This window comes from Ipomoea nil, unplaced genomic scaffold (genome assembly GCF_001879475.1).
Source record: "Ipomoea nil cultivar Tokyo-kokei standard unplaced genomic scaffold, Asagao_1.1 scaffold3069, whole genome shotgun sequence".
Taxonomy (NCBI): domain Eukaryota; kingdom Viridiplantae; phylum Streptophyta; class Magnoliopsida; order Solanales; family Convolvulaceae; genus Ipomoea; species Ipomoea nil.
In genome coordinates, this window is record NW_017619497.1 from 9,701,783 (window position 1) to 9,724,072 (window position 22,290).

General features: G+C 38.5%; 5 protein-coding genes across 6 annotated transcripts; 2 read left to right on the forward strand and 3 right to left on the reverse strand.

Annotated features, from left to right (window-relative positions):
* Positions 1-1,459: 1,459 nt before the first annotated feature.
* On the forward strand, positions 1,460-3,509 carry LOC109165743 (thioredoxin domain-containing protein 9 homolog). Its single transcript, XM_019314655.1, has 4 exons — positions 1,460-1,567; positions 1,702-1,977; positions 2,877-3,035; positions 3,125-3,509. Exons 1-4 carry the CDS (start codon positions 1,547-1,549, stop codon positions 3,302-3,304), a joined length of 636 nt encoding a protein of 211 aa, XP_019170200.1. The 5' UTR covers positions 1,460-1,546; the 3' UTR covers positions 3,305-3,509.
* Positions 3,504-6,141, reverse strand: LOC109165742 (pentatricopeptide repeat-containing protein At5g02860). Its single transcript, XM_019314654.1, has one exon. The coding sequence runs from the start codon at positions 5,971-5,973 to the stop codon at positions 3,520-3,522; it is 2,454 nt and encodes an 817-aa protein (XP_019170199.1). The 5' UTR covers positions 5,974-6,141; the 3' UTR covers positions 3,504-3,519.
* Positions 6,142-6,586: 445 nt separating this feature from the next.
* LOC109165810 lies at positions 6,587-9,787 on the reverse strand. Its single transcript, XM_019314750.1, has 6 exons — positions 9,429-9,787; positions 8,882-9,087; positions 8,026-8,305; positions 7,408-7,515; positions 7,053-7,297; positions 6,587-6,880 (listed from the first exon to the last, which is right to left on the reverse strand). Exons 1-6 carry the CDS (start codon positions 9,657-9,659, stop codon positions 6,763-6,765), a joined length of 1,188 nt encoding a protein of 395 aa, XP_019170295.1. The 5' UTR covers positions 9,660-9,787; the 3' UTR covers positions 6,587-6,762.
* A 955-nt stretch (positions 9,788-10,742) lies between these two features.
* LOC109165706 (homeobox protein HOX1A-like) lies at positions 10,743-18,716 on the forward strand. Of its 2 annotated transcripts, XM_019314591.1 has the most exons (10): positions 10,743-10,962; positions 12,405-14,036; positions 14,271-14,436; positions 14,566-14,689; positions 14,796-14,908; positions 14,989-15,193; positions 15,425-15,699; positions 16,153-16,425; positions 17,707-17,796; positions 17,903-18,716. In XM_019314591.1, the coding sequence occupies exons 2-10, from the start codon at positions 12,637-12,639 to the stop codon at positions 18,242-18,244; spliced, it is 2,988 nt and encodes a 995-aa protein (XP_019170136.1). In that variant the 5' UTR covers positions 10,743-10,962; positions 12,405-12,636; the 3' UTR covers positions 18,245-18,716. The 2 variants fall into 2 exon arrangements, with proteins under 2 accessions (XP_019170136.1, XP_019170135.1); XM_019314590.1 differs by having other exon boundaries at positions 10,744-10,962; positions 14,989-15,699.
* Positions 18,717-19,483: 767 nt separating this feature from the next.
* Positions 19,484-21,931, reverse strand: LOC109165179 (zinc finger protein 7-like). Its single transcript, XM_019313829.1, has 2 exons — positions 21,579-21,931; positions 19,484-20,368 (listed from the first exon to the last, which is right to left on the reverse strand). Exons 1-2 carry the CDS (start codon positions 21,613-21,615, stop codon positions 19,743-19,745), a joined length of 663 nt encoding a protein of 220 aa, XP_019169374.1. The 5' UTR covers positions 21,616-21,931; the 3' UTR covers positions 19,484-19,742.
* Between the last annotated feature and the right edge of the window lie 359 nt (positions 21,932-22,290).

Below are 22,290 nucleotides of genomic sequence, written 5' to 3' on the forward strand. Positions count from 1 at the left end.
AAGTGGGAATAAATGTTAAGAATATTGTATAATTTAAAATATAAAATAACTCGGGAAAATGTTTAAAGCTTGGCAATAAGATTATGGACCCCACATTCACTTATTGGAAGTTATAAAATAAAAGATCTCATGTTTCACAATTGGACTTGCTCAATAAATAAATAGATTAATAGTGAAGCAAATTTGTATGTGGATTGAATATCGACTCACAATAACTATTTATCGACTCATTTTCCCCTTTTACTTTGGAATGGCTAAAAAGCAGATCACGTATATGGAATTCTATTTGTTGGCCTGAAAAGAAAGAGACTGAAAGAGGAAACAGCACTACTATTGAAGCAAATTAAAGACTGCTTTTCTGCTTCATTGTTCGTGTCTGCAATATTCTTCGAGGCTGATCCTATTGTTCATATCTACTTGCAGGCTTGCACCTACTTGCTAATCTAGTGCTGTACAACCAAGATGCCCCATATAACATCTACACTAACTAATTATTTAAGACTATTTAAAGGTGTAATTGACTCGAGTCGAGTCTAATCTAAACAAGTAAAAATTGAAATTTGATTATTAAAATAACTTAAAGTCAAACTCAATTGAGCTCCACATATTACGTACACTAATTATTTGTGTTAGTTTGGTCGTGTGATTGACTCGAGTCGTGTCTAAATAGGCAAAACTCAAAACATAGCTCAACTAAGCTCTATGTTTTTGAGCTCGGGCTCGATTGGACTCAAGCTTGAATTATTTGAGCTTGACTTGATTGAGCTATGATTTGATGTGTTACTTGAACTACTCGAGTTAGAGCTTAAATCGATAGTAATTGAATCAAATTTGAACATTAATTGGACCGAACCCTCCTATTACAAAGAGAAAATATCATTTTTAGTCCCTCAACTATAATACATGTATCAATTTTAGTCATTGATTATTAAAATTTTCAAATTAGGTGCATGACTATTCAATTTGTATCACATTTGGTCATTGGCTATTAATATTTTCAAATTAAGTACATAACCATTCAATTTATATTACATTTGGTCATGCGGTCATGCCGTTAAATTTTCATGCCAAATTTTCGGCCAAGTCATCAATGACGTGCCAATTTATTTAATTTTTATTTTAATATTTTTAAAAGAATTTTTAAATTAAAAAAACTTTGCAAAAAAAAAAAAAAAAACACCAACCACCCCCCACCATCCTCCTTCGTAATAGCTCACACAATATGATAAAACCCCGTTTTTATAGTCAAGGGACTAAAAATGATATTTTCTCTATTACAAATGAGTGCATTTTACCCATTCTATTGATTTGGGCCAAACTATATGTCTTTGCAGCTAGTTGGGCTATTATTTGTCTCCCAATATAGCCCATCCATCAAAACTCGGATCAAGCCCATATTCGAGCGTTCGAGCCCATTTATTGAATTCGGGTCAGAATCTCGGATTCTCGCAATTGCAAATAAATACGAAGCAGACCTTGAAAATTCGAATTTCTGTGACAAAATTCTTTCGAATTGTCGCAGTGTTCCATCTTCGCAAGTTCAGCAATGGAGAATCCGGTTAAAGAGGTATATACATATACATCGATGCGTAATTTACACTTATTTTTTTTTTAAAATGAGTTTGTAATTTTGTATTTCTGAGGAAATGATTTTCTCAGTAATGGATTTTTTTTTACTTTTTTTATTTTTAAATTGTTCAGATAATAGAGAAGCAAGTGTTGACGGTGGTGAAGGCCGTGGAGGACAAGCTCGATGAAGAGATTGCGGCATTAGATCGGCTAGATCTCGAGGATATTGAGGCGTTGAGGGAGCGCAGACTGCAGCAGATGAAGAAAATGGCGGAGAAGCGGAGCCGGTGGATGTCTCTCGGCCATGGAGAGTATTCGGAGATTCCGTCCGAGAAAGATTTCTTCTCCGTAGTTAAGGCTAGTGAGCGAGTTGTCTGCCATTTCTACCGCGATAATTGGCCTTGCAAGGTAACTAAACATGGGATATTGGCCTTGAGGATAATTTTTCAGCTCTTTTATTATATTGGCAGTTCATTCGTGAAAGGAGGATATTTAAGTTCTTTCCTCTTCTAGATCCATGCGATCGAGCTCATGCAAGTTTAAAATTTACTTCGTAGATAATAATTTGCTGTCTTGGTTGAAAGCAAGTTGCTCTGCGGTCTTTTGCTGGTTTTTAGCTTTGATTGGATTTAAAGTTTGCATTTTTATTGAGATTAGATTAAACTTCATATAAGTTACATTCTTGGGGTCAGGAAGTAGTGCACTAATGGTGGAAGGGAAAATGTTACTTTGCACATTAGCTTCCCTATTGGGAATTTCGGCATATTTCAGTGATTGCTATCCTTTGCTGAACACAATTCTTGCCTTTTTGTTCTTGCATTGCCAACATTTAACAGTCAATCAATTTTACCACTAAATAGTGTAAGTGTGTAACTTAATGATGAATATGTGACCCTTATCTATGAATTTGCTATGCCTCTGCTGAAAGTTGTTTCGGAAACAGAAGAATATAGTCCATGGCTTATGTACTGTGTTTGAGTGTCTCAGTATTCTATGGCCCTCTATTTTATTTCATTTTGTCGTCCGGCTTCAATTTGTTTAATACAAGTGAATTGGAAAAAACTGCACCAAGTTGAGCATGCCAATAATCCTAGAAGCATACTTATGGTTTGTTTTGAGCAACTAAGATTCCAATATTAGTACTTCTAACCCCCAGTTCTTGAAACATATGCTTACTTTTCTATCTCATTATTCTTTTAGGCCTTTTCAATCATATGTTGCTCACTCTATGATTTATTGCCTTTTCTGATCTTGACAATGGGGAAACAAACTTTAATAAGACATTAACGAGTGCAGCATGATTGCAGGTTGTGGATAAGCATTTGAGTATATTGGCAAAACAGCATATAGAGACACGCTTTGTTAAAATTCATGCAGAGAAAAGTCCATACTTGGCCGAGAAGCTGAGGATTGTTGTTCTCCCAACACTTGCCCTCGTAAAAAACGCTAAAGTGGAGGATTATGTGGTATATTGTGTATTGAGAAAATATTCATTAGTGGAATCATTTAAATTTGCTAGCATTGTGCTTATTGTTTGATTCATATTCATATGAAGGTTGGATTTGATGAGCTTGGCGGAAAAGACGATTTTAGCACAGAGGAACTGGAAGAGAGGTTAGCCAAAGCTGAAGTTATCCATTTTGAGGGTGAATCATCTATGCGTGCATCAAAACTTAAATCGCAATCTAGGAGTGTACGCCAAAGCTCAAATGCAGACTCATCTGACTCGGAGTAAATGGCGAATGAAAAATTTCTGCATAGTTGATCATGAGAGATCCCAAGACCTGTTTTCCAGAACATCTACAGTACCAATTTAGGTATGTTGGTTTATTTTGAGGTGTGAGCATGGATAGGAAAATGATATTGTTGTAATGACAATCCAACATTCCAACTATTTAAACCGCATTTATAGAGAAATATGTAAACCGTGTTTGCTTCAACTCTTCAAAATTATTTTATTCTCAATTGTTCCAAAAACCTACACTCTTCCTCCTTAGTGAAATGGGGGTTAAGCTTACAGAGGCTTTTGATGAACATCACAGCCTCGTCTTTCCTGTCAAGCTTACAGTAAGAGTCTACAATGGGGTTGTACGTGTTCTCATTTGGTTTACAGCCATTCTTTATCATGTACCTAACCACATCTGTGGCTTCAACAAACATTGCATTTGCTGCATACCTGGCTACGAAGGTATTGTACGTTATCACATCAGGAATGACCCCGGCTTCCTTCATTTCTGTGAGGACTCGCAAGGCGTCTCCCATTTGGCCATTCCTGCAGTATGCACAGATAACGGTGTTGTACGAAATGACATCTGGTTTGATTCCTTTCCCCGAAATATCTCTCAGTATTTGTTCAGACTGCTTGTACTTATTGGACTGGCTGTACATGTACATCAAGCAATTGTATGTTGCCAAACTTGGAGTGAGACCCCACTCGTTCATGAAGTTCAGTATCTCGTTGGCCTTGGCAACCATTTGCTTCCGCCCATATATGGAAAGTAGAGCGTTTAGAGTGGTTATGTCTGGGGAGAAGCCTCTCCTTCTCAACTCCAGGAAAGCTCGCTCTGTTTCCACCAAAAGGTCGGTTTTGCTATAAACTAAAACGAGGGTTTTCAAGAGCACAACAGAAGGCTCAATACTACAAGAGTATATGTTTTCTGCAAGGTCATGGATCTTTTGAACCTCTCTCCCGTTTGCATAAGCGTGAAGCAAGGAGCTATAGGAAAGTTCATTGGGTTTGCACCTTGCGTCTTTCATCTCTGCAATCACTTTCTCGGACTGTTCCCATAGCCCTCCCCGGGCCAATGCTGCTAGAAAGGTATTGTAGGTTGAAAGATCTGGCACGAACCCCTCCTCGACCGTTCTGTTGTATACAACCATGGCCTGATCAAAAGCTCCACATCGACTATATGCACTGATCAATGTGTTGAATGTGTCCCTTTCGGCTGCAAACCCTGCTCTCTTCATTTCCTCAAACACCCCCGAAACCTCAGAACCCATCCCATTCTGCCCAAACACAGCGAGAAGAGAATTCCAAGTAACAATATCCGGGGAACATCCTAACACCTTAATATCATCAAAGATCTTCATCATTTCGACAAACTTACCCTGGTTTCCGTATACCTTAATCAGTGCATTAAAAGTACAGATATTCGGTTTACAACCCGCATTCCTCATCTCTTCAAAGATCTTCACCGCAGATTCATACTTCCCAGCCTTCTCAAATCCAGACAACAGAGTCGTGAAAGTAAACACATCAGGCCTAATCCCTTTACCCATCATCCGACCTTTTAGTTCCATCGCTTCCTCCATCAGACCACCCCTAGCATAAGCAGATATCAAGGAATTGTAACTCACAACACTAGCTGAGAACCCATTCTCCTCCATCTCACGCAAAACCTCCATGGCTTCCTTAGGCCTACCGGACTTCCCATACACATCCAACAAGACATTATAAGTAACCTTATCAGGAACAAACCCTGCAACCTTCATCTCCTCAACTATCCCTTCTGCTTCCTCGTGCAAACACCCTCGTCGACAACAAGCAATGAGAGTATTATACGTGTAAGCATCGGGAGAAACCCCGGAGTTCTTCAAATCTCGAAACACATCCATAATCTTATTCCATGGCATACCCATTTTCCCATACACATTCAGAATCGCGTTATAAGTAACCAAAGTAGCCTTGCACCCTTCCTCCTCCATTTTATCAAACACCATTGCAGCCTCTCTGTACCTCCTATTACCACTCAAAGCAGTTATCAAAGAAGTATATGCATAAACATCAATCTGAAAACCAGCTTTCTGCAAATCATTAAGCAAGGAAGAGGCAGCCGAAGCTCGACCCTCCTTTCCAAGAATGCTAACAATCACTGCAATGACAGAGCCATTCAACAAAGCTTCCGAATTGGGGCAATTCCGAACCCATTCAAACACAGACAATGCCAAGTCGCATTTTTTATAGTGCCTTAAACCCTTAATAACCCCCAAAATGTCAAGGGAAAGAGATTCAATACATAATTCCGAGGATTCTTGTCGTTGGGAATTGAATAAGGTAATCATTACCTCGTCAATTGTTTCAGCAGAAAAGTCTGAATCTGTGAGGGCTTTCAGAGCTTGCTGACCTTGCAGGGAGACGCGGTGGTGGGTCCATGGCTTCCCCTTGTTAAAGTCGCGATCTTTCCCAATTCGGCGGCGCGTTCTTGGGACGGGGGGCGGGTAGATTGAGTTGGAAGTGGAAGCGGTGGGGTTGGGGCGGTGTAGGAGTTCCTGGATTAGAGGAGCTAAGGGTGGCGGCGGCGGTAGTGGAGTTGAAGCGGTGGATAAGAGCTGGGGGTCTTGAAAGAAAGGCTTCCGGGGAGTTGGGTTTGGTAACAGAGAAGGAAGAGATAGCTTACCCGCCATGCGAGCAGCAAGGGAAATTCAGAAAGCGCAGCGACGAGGGAGCAGAAAGATTGCTACTTTTCAACTCGCGAATGCAAAATCCATATATCAAATTCTCAATCTACAAATGTTCGCCAAAGCTCAAATGCAGACTCGCCTAAGGGTAAATAGTGAGTGGATAATTGCTATATTTTTACCTATTTAAGAATGTTGTGTATGTATATTCCTGGAAAATAACAAGTGTTAGCATATTAGTAAATCAGAGTCGTAGAAAAGGTTAAATCCCCAATTTCAAGAGCTCCACGTTTGGACCAACAAAGCATCTAGAAAAGGTTGAATTTTCAATTCCAACGTTCGGACCAGCAAAGCAAAAAGTTAAATTATCAATTCTAAGAACTTCAAGCTCGGACCCGGCAAAGCATCCAGGAGGGTGTTATTAATATCTTGATACTTTTTTCCAACAGAATCTTATTGATTCACTTTTTTGTTAAATCCAAAATATTGATAGAAATCCATCATTTCATATGGTGTCTGTTATCCTCAACACTTCTCTTTAGTGTTTGAGATATCTTAACAAGTGAATGTGTTAAAGTGAGTCGACCACATTTTCTGTAATCCTTTTGATTGTTTGTCATTTCCCCAGGAAAAATGTCAAATTGTAATTTGTATTTGAAGTGTTTAGCAGAGAAAACCTACAAAGATTAGCTGTTTGAGAGGCCATAGCCATATTCCATTACAGATAAGTAGTATCCAAAGCAATGTAACAAACTATTTATCTACAGTCTGCACTGTCTAAAACGACTAAATTTCTCAGTCAACTTGATCAATGCTAGAGCCATCTTTCTGTATTCCATATGGCAGTGACAGAAGTTCCGTAAGCTCTAGGCGATATTCAAGACCTCTTATGTAGTGCCCCAGTAGCATGCACCTAAATCAAACGAAATACGAGAAAAAACTATCAGTTGGAAGTTGGAACTCTTAAGAATTCAAAAACTGACAAGGGAAACCTGCAGTCACTACTCAAGGTTATGCATGGGGTAAATCCGAGTTAATGAAATGCAATGTAAATATTTGGGCAATGAGAGAGTGAATGATCTCACCAGAACAGCAGGCGTGCAAGATAATCCCGAGTTAATGAAATCATGGGCTGGAATTGAAGGGAAGTATTTTCAACGAGATCAATGCAATCTTCGGCTCCAATATTTACAGTACCAGCAGAGGTGTTGTCTGCCAAATCAGGGGCCTTTGAATGCATTCTAGGGGAAAGTGTGGCCAACAGGCCATGGACTACAGAATGGATGGCTTCCTTCACTTCAAGCGATGTCGGTTCTGAAAGCTCTGCAACCTGTTCGTGATAATAGGTAAAGAAATTCTAGGAAGAATTATCCTTCACAAGCAGCTTAACCTTTGCTATTGTGATTTTGCCAAACTGTAAGGAATAACAACACTGTTTACCTTCTCAGGTTGCAATGATCTTAGATAGTCCAATAAATCATTCTTCTCCTCACCGACAAATTGTTGCATCTGAAGAGCAGCACTTTTCCTCTTGACTTCACGAAGCTCCTTCAATGGGAAGAAACCACAGGATATTTTAAAGAAAGTTTGACCATGGAAGAAATGTATAGCTACTTAAAAATCTAGAATGTCAATATGCAAAGCATACAGTTAGGAATAAAGATGCATGACTGTAAAGTGTAAAGTAAATTGTAGCAAATAAAAGTGTCATTCTAGAAGATTGGCTAATGATAACACTAATGCACTAACTTGGCCTTTTATTTCTAGAAGGAAGAAGAAAACTTAAAAAATCATGTTTGGGAGGATGAGATAACGGTAGAAGGGAACACCATCTACCACTACTTCAAAAGGGAATTCATTTAAATAAACATGTCTATATGAGAACTAATTAGAGCTTCAATTCAGTCTTTAATACAGCTACAACATACATCCAAGAAGTAATTAGAAAAGGAGTTCCTGCTTATATTCAGCAATTAATTGTTAACCAAGTCATGAAAAATTAAACACAGCAGAATAACAAATCCAAGAATCCACAGGGAAAAAAGTTGTTTATTATACCTTTTTGATAGAAGCTAAACGCGTCTGTAAACTCCATATATACTGTTGAGCTTCTGGACTCATTTTACCAAAATCTGGAATATCAAATTTTGTATCACTCTTTTTCTCAGACATGGGCAAACTTTGTTGCCTTGGATTTTTTTCAAATTCATTTCTGATAAGCTGCGTGTCTTCTCCTTCAGATTTGAAATCTTCAGGTTTTTGTTTATCACCATGTTTATCATATATTTCAAGGTTTCTTTCAAGACAAAGCCTGTATTCAGCATTCCGCAGTGTGTACCTGCAATTGAAAAGGGAAGCCATCCAGTCATTTACTACATTCAAAGACATTCATCAGAAACAAAGGGCAAAAGAGCACTATAGCCACACCGTTTTGATAAATGGAATTCCAAGATTTCAAATATAGTTTATGAGTACAATTTCTCTTGACATAGAAAAAAAAACCGTTAACATAACAACAAAAAAAGAAACTGAATATGCATTTTGGAGATGAACACCATGATGTGAAAGTGGAATTTTTTGAATGTTAAGATATAATTCCTTCCAATTGGTTGCACACAGCATTTGCTAATGTAGTAGAAATGCTCAGGTATTGATCAGAAGAAGGTTATATAGTCTACCAGATCCCATTTTTTAACGGTGTTGCAAATTGTTCTTTTACTGCTCCAATACAATGATTACAAGTAATATTATTACAGTATGGGGCATAGCAATCCCATAAAATTTCCAGGTGGAGAAGGTTCTCTCTATCTGATTATATATATTTCAATTTTCATCTTCTTACCTTTTGACAAAAATTATAATTAGATTACAAACAAAAGGTTAAAGTAGCATTCACTATAGGAAATGGACATACCCAGTCATCATAGAAGAGACCAACAATTTGGAGAGTGGTTCCCATAATGCTTCAATAAGAACCTGAAATTGGTCAGATGGAAGCAATCCCAGCATGCCTGATATAGTTCTCTTCATGGCATCTATGGTAGTGAGGGGAACATCTTTTTGTATAAGACTAACATCCAAAGGCTCTATATCTTGTATCAAATTTGAGATGCCTGATTTCTGAAAAATTGAATCATTTAGAATCATTCTTAGTATTACCCTCTGATTTAGAAATGAAACTGCTTTTACTCTCTTCTTGTAAGTAATGATGCCATGGAGGTAATATAAACATAACCAACAAGCAAGTTGGTAATTCAGCTCAGCTCTCAAATTATCAGGAACAATGAGTAATTACCATATATAGATATATATTATTGTTCAAGAACATTAATTTTAAACTTAAATGCTCCAATACCCAATTAAATCTACACTTAATCATAATTAAACCACAATTGCAAACAGAAACAGCAGGCGAAACGATATTAGAATCATAACAGGAAAGAACAAACACAAAAGCCGACCTTCGATTGAGAATTTTGATGGCCGGCAGTGAAATCGTCGGAGGAAGAAGCTGAAGCAGCGAAAACCACAGTGGTTTTGAAGATACGAGGTTTATCAGACGGTTTGGTGAATCGAAGAGAATAGAAAGGCGCGGAAAGGGAAGAAGAGTGCGACAGCGAAGGGCGTGGCGGGGCAAGATAAGACCGGGAAAAGAGCGCGGAGAAGGAAGAGGAGTATAAGGCTGCCGCCATCGACAACCTCCGGCGCCGCCGCTCTTATTCTCTTCGCCACCTCCGGCTTCGTCTCGGCGGTTGCACCGAGTTGTTCAGCTCGTGGCCACAGACCACGATTACGTGAATATCAAAGATCAGACGTGTCATTTGGGAGTCAAAGTATAAAACACGTGGCGTGGACGGCGGCGAATGTATACGGGCCAACCGGTGCTAATACTTGGGCTGCCATTTATGGCCCAATATCAATCTACAACTTTATCCTGGTCGGATCATCGATTAACTTGGTAACCATCATGTTTCAAGTTTGATTCCCATTAAAAATACCTGATGGTGTATATATGTACTATATCAATTGCAAATACAGTTCTATAATCGCTTTCGGGTTCGGATCCTTAACCCGTCTACTTGTTGATTTAAGTGTTAAAGCTCAGAATACTTGGTAGTGGATCAGAGGTTTTCGAACTAATAGCTAGCCACTAGAAATAACAAAAAGTCACAACTTCAGCAATAATAGTTATACACAACATGTGAAGCACATGCACGGTTCATGCCGGGGCCCAACCGACTTGGCCACGTGCTCTAATATTCTTAAAGACCTCGTACTACTACAGGAATCAAGTCGATAGGTTAGTTCTAAACTGAATATGTCGGGGTGTACATAACGTAAAGGTGCAAGATGTCTTTAATGGAGCTCAGTAAATTAGGGAGGTCGAGATAATGCGGGTACGAGGTCAATGCAGATCGGACTGGGCCCAACTCGCGGAAAGAGTCCAGAATCGATCATCATATGCGCACCGTTATCGAGAAATAATCCATATCAATGGTTATTGACCTTTTTAGTTTGAGTCAGTCAATTATAGTATATGAACAATTAAACCTGATTGTGTGATTTATTTTCTTGTGATATTTTATTAATTAAGATTACAAGACAAAATCTATCACGTGTATACGTCTAAATAAATAGTGACAGCTGGTTTCCCTTATTAAGAAAAAAAAAAATTATCCAGGCCCAATCAGTTGAAAAGCCCAATAACGTGCATTATGGGACTAAGTCGGAGCCCCAACGACCCGATCCATTCCAGCCAAACTTCCCCGCCTCTCTTTGCTTCTTCCCTCTGCTTTTTTGCTGCAAGAGCGCTTTCATTCTTTATCGGCTCCGAGAAAAGCTCTCCTCAACGCAAATTCGTAGCCATCACTACTTCTCCTGCTCTCTTCCACTGAGAGAAAACTGAAAAAGAGGACAATTCTGTAAACAATTTTCAAAAATTGTGAAAACCCTAGCTTGCTTACTCTTAATTCTAGGGCTTTTTCTTCGTGTAAGGTAACCTTCGCATTGCCCTTCCTAGCTTACCTCTATTTCAATTCGTTTGTGTAATTTATCTCATTCTGTTGCTGAATTTTTTTTTGAGAAATTGGGAATGTGTAGTGGAAGCATCCAAAATTAAGAATTGTTTATCGTTTTGGAAGTAGCAAGCTCCCACATTCGCTCTATATGCGTGAACAAGTTTCATATATAGTTCATTGAATGCCTCTATTAACTCGTTTTAAGGTGGCTTATTCCGGCATTTGGATAATCTGAGATTGCACACCCTTTCTGAATTTTCCTTCTTGTATATTTTCTTTATTGCATCTTTGGTTTCTGTCATGTGTGACTTGCTTTTTCTGATAAAGCTCAAATTGAATGCAAAACACTTTCTTCTTTGGGGATGCAGTGAGGGTTGTACATTGAATCTAATGCATTGCTTTGACGTTGTTTTTATACTCTGTTTAATGTGAGCTGTAACTTAGGGTGGAGGAACTTCAGCATTGTGTGAATTTAACTTTTGTTGTTATGGAACTGTTTACTGTTTAAAGATTTGAACTTATGGAGGACAATGCAGTTATTCATGTTCCTGCCAATTGTTTTTTATAGGATGGATTGGAGTTAATACCAGGTTTAGTCATTGACTTTGGTGGTTTTTCCATATTTTTGGTGATCAACAAATAATTCCTTGACTTTCATAGTTTTACTAAATTTAGTCCTTGAACATATAATCTGTCTCCTGCGTTGTTTTGCCAACCCCATTCGAACCCTAAGCATTACTGTTGAATCTATAGAAGGATGGCAGTTTCTACAATCATCATTGTTCGATTGGCGACCGTTCTCTATTAGATATCAAAGATGACATTTGGAATTTACAGATTTGCCTATGGAGGGGACAGATTATATGATGGAGGACCAAATTTGGGAAACCATGAAAGTCAAAGGCCAAAATGTGGCGAAATTATTTGTTGAGACTTGAGTACTAAATTTGAAAAAACACTAAAGTTGAGGATAGATTGTTTTTTTCTATAGTGTATATACACACAATTTCCCACAATTTCCCACGTGTTCCACTCATTAATTACGCATTCAATCAAATGATTCTGATGGGCTCCTTTTGGTCAAGATGATATCTTATGTTTTTGGTGACTCTTCATCTTGGATGTCAGTATGGCAAGTATTTAATTATCAAACTTTGTAGATTTCACTCTTGCTAAGAAACACACACACACAAAATAATAATAATAATAAAAAATAAATAAACTGTCGTGAGGAAGAAAAGGTACAAAATAAGAAAGCTATTAAATGTCAAAATCTGGGCTGTTCATGTGTGATTTTCAATTGATCTGCCTCCTCCCTTTTGCCACGAATAGGAGCATAACATTACGCAATGAGCATTATGGAAATTGTATCAATTTTATTTGCTTTTTTTCATTTTTGTTTTGTGATGTCAATTGCAGGCATGTGGGATGAAATTGAAAGACATTGGCATTCTGCTATTGTAAGGATGTTTGTTTTCTCGGTGTAACCAACAAGGAATTTGCCTCTCTTGAAATTCTAGGATAGCAGTACATGACTTTGACTTCCTGGGAAACAATCAATATGGAGTCTGCATGTGTCCTAGACAGCCTGCTTTAGAGCTAAGAAGTGTAACTGTGTAAGTAGTAGTATAAAGCTGAAGCAAAATCTGAAATGACTGAAACTGTTCATAGTGGGACAGGAGAATCCAATGTCAAATGTTATGATCCTGAGAGTGTTGAAAGATTAACTCTTTCAGATACTATTCCTAAAAACTCAAATTGTGAATCCTTGGGGGAAAATGCTATTGAATTTGAATATCAAAACAGAGATTCCGAGCCGTTGGGGCAGACCATGGCCATTAGAAATGGAAATGTGGAGAGTAAACCAGCAGAAACCAGGGTAGCAGAATTTGAATTAGTAGGAGAATTATCTCCTAACTATATATCTGTAGATTCTAATAAAGAGGAAAAGAGACCAGAGTTCAAAGATTGCAGAGAAAATTCCAAGACTGAGCAGATAAAATTTCCTTTTGGCAATGAGGCAACTAGTTCTAAAGTTGAATATTCAGCAGAACCTCTCCAAGTGATGCCTGCCAAATATGTGTCTATGGATTCCAATAATGAGCAAAAGATACCAAGCCTGCAAGATTGTGGGCAAAATTCCAAGATTGAGGACAATGTGGGAACTAGTTCTACAATTGAGTCTGCAATAGAACCTCCCAAAGAGTTACCCACTGAAAACATCTTCACAGATTCCAATTTAGAGCAAAAGAATCTGCCACTTAAAAATTGTGGGTTTCATTCCAATCTTGTGATGGCATTGCCATCTGAAAACAAGGACAACAATTTTCCAGTTCAATATCCAGCAGAACCACCAAATGATGTGATTAAAAATCATGATTTTGAACAGTTAAATGAAACTCAAAAGGATGCAGTTGAAATTCCCAGCGAACCTTTGGTGCAGAAAAGTGAAAATGATGAGAACCTAGGTGAAAGAACTATAGTAGAATCTGTCTGTAATGAGGTATTACTTCCCTCTGGAGATGTAGCTGTCAATTCCAGTTTGGAGCAAAAGGAATCAGCACCGGAAGATTTAACAGTGGATTCCAGCTTTAAGAACTTGGAATTGCTACATGAAAATGAGGAAGCAATTTCTATAGTTGACCGTTTGGCAGAATTACATGGTGATGCATCTGAAAATCCTGGCCAGGACTTGAGTAAAATGCCTAGAGATTCAAATGAAAATGCTACTCAGTTAGAATGTGGAGATAAAAGGCCTACTGGGTGTTCAAGGAAGAGGAAGGCTACATTGGGATCACCTGTAATCAGTACCAGAGTACTACGCTCAAGAACACAAGAAGAACCTAAACCTGTTGAACCAATTCATGCTTCAGCAAATGATAGTGCCACTGATGAAAAGAAAAGAAAAAGGAGAAAAAGAAAACATAGTAAACAAATTGCTGTAAATGAATTCTCAGGGATAAAATCCCATCTGAGATATTTACTGAGTCGAATAAAATATGAACAAAACTTAATTGATGCTTACTCTGCTGAAGGCTGGAAAGGACAAAGGTGTGTACTTTTTGTTTTTTCCCTCTACCTGCCCGCAGGGAAAATTTCCATCTAATGGCAATGCCAAATAATAAATATTTATGGATACCAGCCCCCCCCCCCCCCCCCCCCCCCCCCTTCCACCACCACCACCATCACCACAAACACAGACAGATAAATAACAGGTTCACAGTCTCTTTCTAATTCACGTTAATCCTTTGTTTATCAACCATTAAAGGTCTGCTATTTTTGCAGCTTAGAAAAATTAAAGCCTGAGAAGGAGCTTCAACGTGCAAAATCTGGGATTTTCCATTACAAACTAAAAATTAGAGATTTATTTCAACGCATCGATACATCACTTTCTCAGGGAAAACTTCCAGAATCTTTATTTGATTCTGAGGGACAGATCGACAGTGAAGATGTAAGTGATGTGTGGTGACTGAATCTATGTTTTATTTACATTATGTGGTTTATAGTTGAGTCATCTTTTCATTGATCATACTGCAAATAAAATGTTGAGATAATATAAAGAGATCCGTTCTTATCACAGATATTCTGTGCAAAGTGTGGCAGTACGGATTTGCCAGCTGATAATGATATTATCCTCTGTGATGGTGCTTGTGAACGTGGATTTCACCAGTTGTGTTTGGAGCCACCTTTGTTGAAAGAAGACAGTAAAGTCAATAGCTCTTGAGAAGGGTTTTTTAGTACTGAAAATCTTTCCTTATTTAGTTTTTGAAACATAATATATATTCACCCCTTTCCCCCCTGTGATTACAGTTCCACCAGGTGATGAAGGCTGGCTATGTCCTGGATGTGACTGCAAAGTTGATTGTACCGACTTGCTCAGTGATTTGCTGGGTACTGATCTTTCTGTTACCGACAGTTGGGAGGTCTGGCCCTTGCTCTATATAGATATCCCTAGCTTATATTCTTCTCTTGATCTTTAATCAATCACTTCTGGCGTATGTAGAAGGTATTTCCAGAGGAGGCTGCCGCTGCTGCATCTGGAAAGCAGTTGGATGACATTTCTGGATTACCATCGGATGGTTCTGATGATGATGACTATAACCCTGATAATCCGGAAGTAGAGGAGAATGTTTCACAAGATGAATCAAGCTCTGATGAAAATGATTCCTCTGATGCATCTTTTGATTTGGAGACCACTGCTAATGATGGTATCCTGCTTGGGCTTCCTTCTGAAGATTCAGAAGATGAGGATTTTGACCCTGATGCTCCTGACCACGATGAGCAGGTTATGCAAGATAGTTCTAGTTCAGACTTTAGCTCTGACTCTGAGGATTTTGGTGTAGTATTTGAAAATAACACATCACCAGGCCAAGACCAATGTGAAAAAATTAAAGTAGGTGGAGCAAAACAACAGTCTTTGGAGACCACTGCTAATGATGATATCCTCCTTGGGCTTCCTTCTGAAGATTCAGAAGATGATGATTTTGACCCTGATGCTCCTGACCATGATGAGCAGGTTATGCAAGAAAGTTCTAGTTCAGGTTTTACCTCTGACTCTGAGGATTCAGGCCAAGACCAATGTGAAAAAATTAAAGTAGGTGGAGCAAAACAACAGCCTTTGAAGGATGAAGTATCATATCTTTTGCATTCCAGTACTGTTCTTGCATCTGGGAAAAGACAAGTGGAGAGGTTGGACTACAAAAAGCTGCATGACGTGAGTCTCTTTACAGTGATTGCATAGTGTGCCTCCGTAGTGATGAATATTTTTATTTATTCTACAAGTCATCAAACGACCTTCAACTCTTTCAATATGCACAATCCATCTTCAGTTTACTTTTTGTAATACAGTATACCCAAACCTTCTTAACTACTAGAGTCTACAGATTCCTGATTGTATGCACAAATTCTCTTTCCATCAGCAACACTCCTTATATAGACTAGATGCTAATCTTATTTGATGTTGCTGAGGATCTCAGTGTGTGGTACAGTTAGTTTAGGCTGTAGTCATAGTTATCCATTTTGCTCCTTAAAAGGTTTGGTTGGTATTGTTCTTCTATTCCCTTTGTTTCCTAATATTTTATACTTGATTTTGCTATATCAATTCCATCTTTAAACCTAAATCTGTAACCTGATTATGCACTTTACTTTTTAATTTGTTGGTATGTAGGAAACATATGGAATTGCGTCCTCTGACTCTAGTGACGAAGATTATGAGGATAATTCACCTCCCAAAAGAAGAAAGAAAGGAAGCGACAAAGCTGGTCTGAAGTCATCTGATCAATCTCCATTAGATGCTATGGACAAGAACTTCAAACAGAATGAAATTGAACATACTGCTAATAGAAGAGCCAGCAAGAAGTTCAATGGTGAAGGCCTGGTTGTGTCTGAATCTGGTTCAAGTGGTAAAAGAAATTCCAGATTTGGAGAAGATGCGATTAAGGTAATAACAATATGCTTGTGATTTCAGCTCAAATTACTGCATTTTCATCTTGGGAAATTGACTAAAATGGGAAGATTTGGTGTGTGCTGTACAAAATAGGAAGATTTTGAAATCTGAACTAAAATGGGCAAAACTAGTTTAGGTAATGCGTTCGAGTCAAAATGCAGTTCCCAAATGCGTTTGACACAATTTCAAAACCAATTTCCCAAATATTTGTCGAAAATGATTTTATGCCGAATGCATTTGGGAAGTGCGTTTGACAATTTTATTTCCAAATGTACATTTTTATTTAGTTATTTATTTTTTTAAAATGCCAAATGCATTTAGCGCATTTCCGAAATGCGTTTGACTGTAAAAATTTTACTTCCGTATTCTCTCACAAGTCTCATTATTCTTCTCTGATTCTGCCTCTGTTTCTTCACTCCTCTTCATCGCTAGGGATGGCAACGGGGTGGAGCGGGGGCAGGGAGTATACTCCCCGTCCCCGAAACCCCGACCCCGTCCCCATCCCCATCCCCATCCCCGACGGGGAATTTCCAAAATTCCCCATCCCCATCCCCGATCCCCGAAATTGTTCCCCGGCCCCGTCCTCATCCCCGACGGGGATGGGGATCCCCAATGGGGACGGGGCACTTTGCCATCCCTATTCATCGCTTTGCTTCTCTGTCAAATAAATCAAATGGTTGACTTGAACTATAAGGGCAATTGATTTTCCACTTAGTTACTACAGCTTGTCCCTCAATGTATTTGAATTTCTTGGAAATTTTAAATCTTCAATTGTTATCAGATACTAGTATCCCATATATCCTTGATTAGATTTCAGAATTTTTCTGAAGGCGAAAATTATGAAGGTTATGAGCATAGTTACTTCACTGCACACAAGTTCTTTCAGCCTCACAAGTGGTCCTCTCCCATTAATACACTGAGAAGCCTCCATCTCTTAGGGTTATATGGTAATTTTAGGATCAATATAAATATTACACCAAATCTTCCCATTTTAGTCAATTTCCCGTTGCATCTTTAGTATTGCTGATTGAGATTAATTTTTCCTAAATTTTGCTCTTATGGGTTACTAATTGAGAAGGTGTAATTTCTGTTTCTCTCTTTTGTCAAGTTCTATGTAAATATTAGACCATGTTTTTTTCTTGCAGAAGGTCAGTTGCTTCTCATACAAAAAATCATGCCATTTAGATAAATTTGTTCCGAAGATCATCCTGGCATCTAACTTCCTGTTCATTTCTTCAGTTTGGCATGTATTACCTGAAATTCTATTTGTTGCAGAGACTCAATGAAGCCTTCAAGGAAAATCATTATCCAAAACGAAATGTCAAGGAAAGCTTAGCTAGAGAATTAGGATTGACTCTCCGGCAGGTTCTGTACTTCACCTTAGCCATACCTTGGCTGTTATTATCGCTCTCTACTATTACTTCGTCAACTTCTGTTTGTTTATTCTGTTTCCCTTTATTTCTATTATCAGGTTGATAAATGGTTTGGAAATTCACGGTGGAGCTTTTACCATCCATCAGCATCACGCAAGGAACCAATTGCTAGTGAAACTCCTCCCAAAAGCGGGATTTCTCTGCCACAAATGGAAGAAGCCACACCCGATGTTCAGGAATGCCTCAATGGAGATATGAAACTGTTGCAGCCAGAGACTAAAGAAACTGATGTACTAAAACATACCACCCCAGAATCCAAAACTACAAGCAATGCTGATGATCAGGCGTCTAACCAAAGTTCCAAAACGCAGAGATCAAAGAAGCGTAATACCCAAGTTGATATTGCAAACTCTCAGCGGGCACGTAGAAGCAACAGATAACAGACTAAAACCCGCCCTTCTGATCAAATCAATTTTAAATAGAACTTCTTGTGTAGCGCATTACCTTTGACAAAAGCTATTTCTAAACTGGAGGATTGAGAAAACTCGGTTTCGGAGGCATGGAGTTCCCTTTCGATACTTAACTCTTTTAGTCTCTTGCTAATTCTTCCCCAGGCAGTAATGTAGGTTAGAACCTGGCTGGCTACCTGTCCAACCAATTTTGAATATGTTTGCAAATTGCAACCTTTTCATTATTTGTTTTATCCGTAGAAGTCATGTATTTTTATTTTTTACAGAGTCGCATTTTCAGACTATGTTATCTCTTCAGACACCATTTATTTAGGGTTTTCAAGGTTGTTGGTTGACCAAACTTATCTGTAAATCTGTACCTCTCAACTACAACTCTGGATGATATGTAGATGCTCATGTAACATTATTGTATCCTCCATTCTGTGACATTTCTTTTAAATAATTCCCTTCATGTTCTTTAAGTTTCATTTTCAATTCAATTACTTGCTACTAAACATTGTTATGAACTTAATTCCAGAAGACAACTTTGGCCCTGTTTGGTAATATAGTTAGCTTATCAATCATTTTAGGTTACTTTCTCAACCTACTGAAACACAAAGAACCAATAACGCCTTCATTGAGGCTCAAACTCGTAACCTTCCAAATGGAAGTCCAACTCGGGTACCATTAGACCACATAGTCTTGGTATCAGTCATTTTAGGTTATTTGATCACAATATAAGTGTTTGATTAATTAGCTTTTTGTAACCGTTTATTGCTCCAAAATGTTAAAAATTCAAAAAGCTACCCAAAATAGCTTTTTTGATAAGTTTTTTAAGAAAGTCATTTTTGCATGTAATTAGCTATCAGTTAGCAACTAATTTACCAAACATCTTTCTACAATCAGCTAACAGTTATTTACCAAACACCTCCTTTATACTATAATGTTATTTACATTCAAATGTTGCTTTGTTTTGCAAAATTATACTTGATTAATTCACGAGGCATGTCATGTCATGACCAAAATTCAGAACGTCAACTTCTGATTCATGTGGAAGGAACTTGAGGTACATCAGACAATCACTATATACTCATACTTCAAAACACTGTTAAACAAAGAGGATTGAGCATTAGGTTGAAGAAAAGATAAGCTTTAGAACACAACAAAGTCAAAAGGGGCAAAACTAGGATGAAAAAACAAAAACAAAAAAGAAAGAGAAATCCTTTAAGCAAGGCGAAGCTTTCTGCAACACTTTGTGGATAAAATAGAATGTTTAACAGTTATTTTAGGTAACTAGCAAGGAAGAGTAGACATTACACATTTGGACTTGGTCCAATAAGAGCCACTTCTAAGATTTTTCAGCCTAAGTGGACCACATGCATATATGGTTTTTGAAGTTAGTGAATGTACTGTACTATATAGGGATTGACATTAATTCTGCAATAGAGTAAAGTAAAGTTGAATCTGAGATGAATGAGCAGGAGGACAGTCACAGCTTCAGATTCAAGTCAAGCTTGCTAGGATTTGCAGGCTGTTCTTCTGGTTGTTGTGAGTTTAGTCGAAAACTCCCCGGCCACTTCAACCCCACTGCACCTTCCTCCATCATTGGGGTGTTAGTCTGCCATGGCATACAGAACTCGGTATCCGACTGCCCAAACCTCGCTGCTGTTCTGCAGCTATCCCTGACAGGCTTATGCACGAGCGAGTGGGGCATAACGCCAAGCGATCTGTACATATTATTGTTGTTATCGAGCGGCCAAGCCACGGTGGACATCATTCTCTGGGAGTGGTATTGCCTCACAGCACCTCTTTCCCTCTTGTGGGCATTCTGATGGCCACCCAAAGCCTGGGAGCTGTAGAATTTTCTCATGCAGAAGTTGCAAGAAAACACCTTTGCAGGAATAGGCCTTGCCTCTTTAAATCTTGAAGGGCCATTCTTCATTCCCAGGCCTAAACTTAACCACTCCCCATCATCACCATGATCACCATCTTCACCTCTCATCCTGCCTTTTCTCCTGGAGTTTTCAGTAAGCGAAAGGCCGGGTTTGAGAGATGCTTTGCAGTTTGGAAGCTTAAATGGTTGAAATAAAACTGGAAATCCTGGGAGGGGAAAAAGGTGGATAAGACAACTTAATGTATCACTTCTCTTTTCAATGTCCCTACCTAGTGATGCTTGGTGTTCCAGGGGACAATACTTATGTCATTATTCACTCTACCCTCTATCAGCTTGGATTATATTCCCCACTTCTTTCAGTTCTGTTTATCTGTTCACTTTTGGTTAGTTTCCACTGATTAATCAGAATAATAAACAGTGTTTTAATTTCAATCCGACGACGATTCCATCTATATATTTAGTCATAATACAACAACAGTATGCATTGTCTGCCATGGATGCTACTACTATCACAACATTGCATTTGTTCATCTGCATAGTTTGGGTAGAACTGTGTTCATGACCTTTAATGTTGAGTAGGTATGAAGCACAATAAACCTGGAACCCACTAACACTCACTTGTATTATGTCAAAAGAATGAGTGAACAATAAGCTTTCATTCAGAATGTGTATATGTTGGAGTGAGTGGTGGCAGTGTTATACTATATATATTCAGTGTGTTTTGATTCAGTGTCTTCTCAAGTGGTAGGGTCCAGAGACTTGGCATTTTTTCCCAATAATGTTGATCAAATATGGTCCGACTGTTGACTTGATAACCACAATATTACAAATTCAACTCCCAGTTGGAGCAGCCTATTAGCATTCTTGGTTTCAACAACTTAGGCCGGTTTACTGGTCCTTTGTTGATTAGGGTCACAAGACAGAGTTTGCTCAGTACTTCTTGGTTTCAGCCTTGCCGATCAGTTATGAGTAACCTAAATAGGCTGGTTTATTTCTTTGTGGTCCTTTGTTGACTAGGGTTTGCCCAATACTTCTTGGTTTCAGACCCGCCGATCAGTTATGAGTAACCTACCTTTGTGTATAATCCTGCATAATCTCGAATGTTATAGGCTGGTTTATTTCTTTGTGGTCCTCTGCTGACTAGGGTTTGCCCGGCCACTACTTCTTAGTTTCAGCCCCATCCAGCCGATCAGTTATGAGCAACCTAGGCTGGTTTAACTTCTTGTGGTCATTTGCTGATTAGGGTTACAGGGCAGAGTTTACCCAGTACACACCACCATCAGATAATGATTGCGAATTTTCTTTAAAAAACATGAGAATCTATGTGGGTGTCTTGATGTTTGTGCCTGACATGCAGAGGATGTTTCATATGAACAGCAGAAGGGCATTAGCAGCAGCCTTTGTACTTATATTCTGTGCCTGCCTTTTTTCAGTTAACCATGGAGATAAAGGACATGCAGAAGTGCATTCCTATCTACTCCTGTCACATTTTTTGTGCAGGATATATCAGATCACATCTATTTCTGTGTTTCGTGTTCCAGCAAATAACTGCGCAGACTGGTTGGACCGCACCATCTCAGAGATAAGGGGAAATGACGACATTCTCATTTCTTTGTTATGGCTTCTTTAAGAATTGTCATCAGCTCAGGTATTGACTCACAATGGTAAAGAATGGAATGAATGATGATCTGTTCATGAGAAGTGGTCCTGTCAGAGAACACTGTTTGGTGTTATCTTTATGGTAATGGACTGTCTCCATCATAACAATATTCGCATAATCGTTTTAACTACAAGTTTAAACTGATAATTAGAATAATAATTGATATTTTATATTATAGTATGCTTGAGTCTAGTGGGAGGTATCAAAGTGGTGGTGCAACCCCATCATGGATGGATGATGGTCCAACTAGAAGAAGATTACATTGAGACAAATTAATCAGACCGCGTCAAACTAAGAAGGCCAATTAGTCACTCTTATTGTGAATCAAAACCAGAAGTTAAGTGAGATAATTTTTTAGTTCAAACCAAGAAGGCTAATAGGTGAGTTGAACTTAGAACTTTGTGGCCACACCCAAGGGTGTGTAATGGATAAACCCTGCGTTTTGACCTTAAACTACAAGGAGATAAATTAGCCAAAATTGGC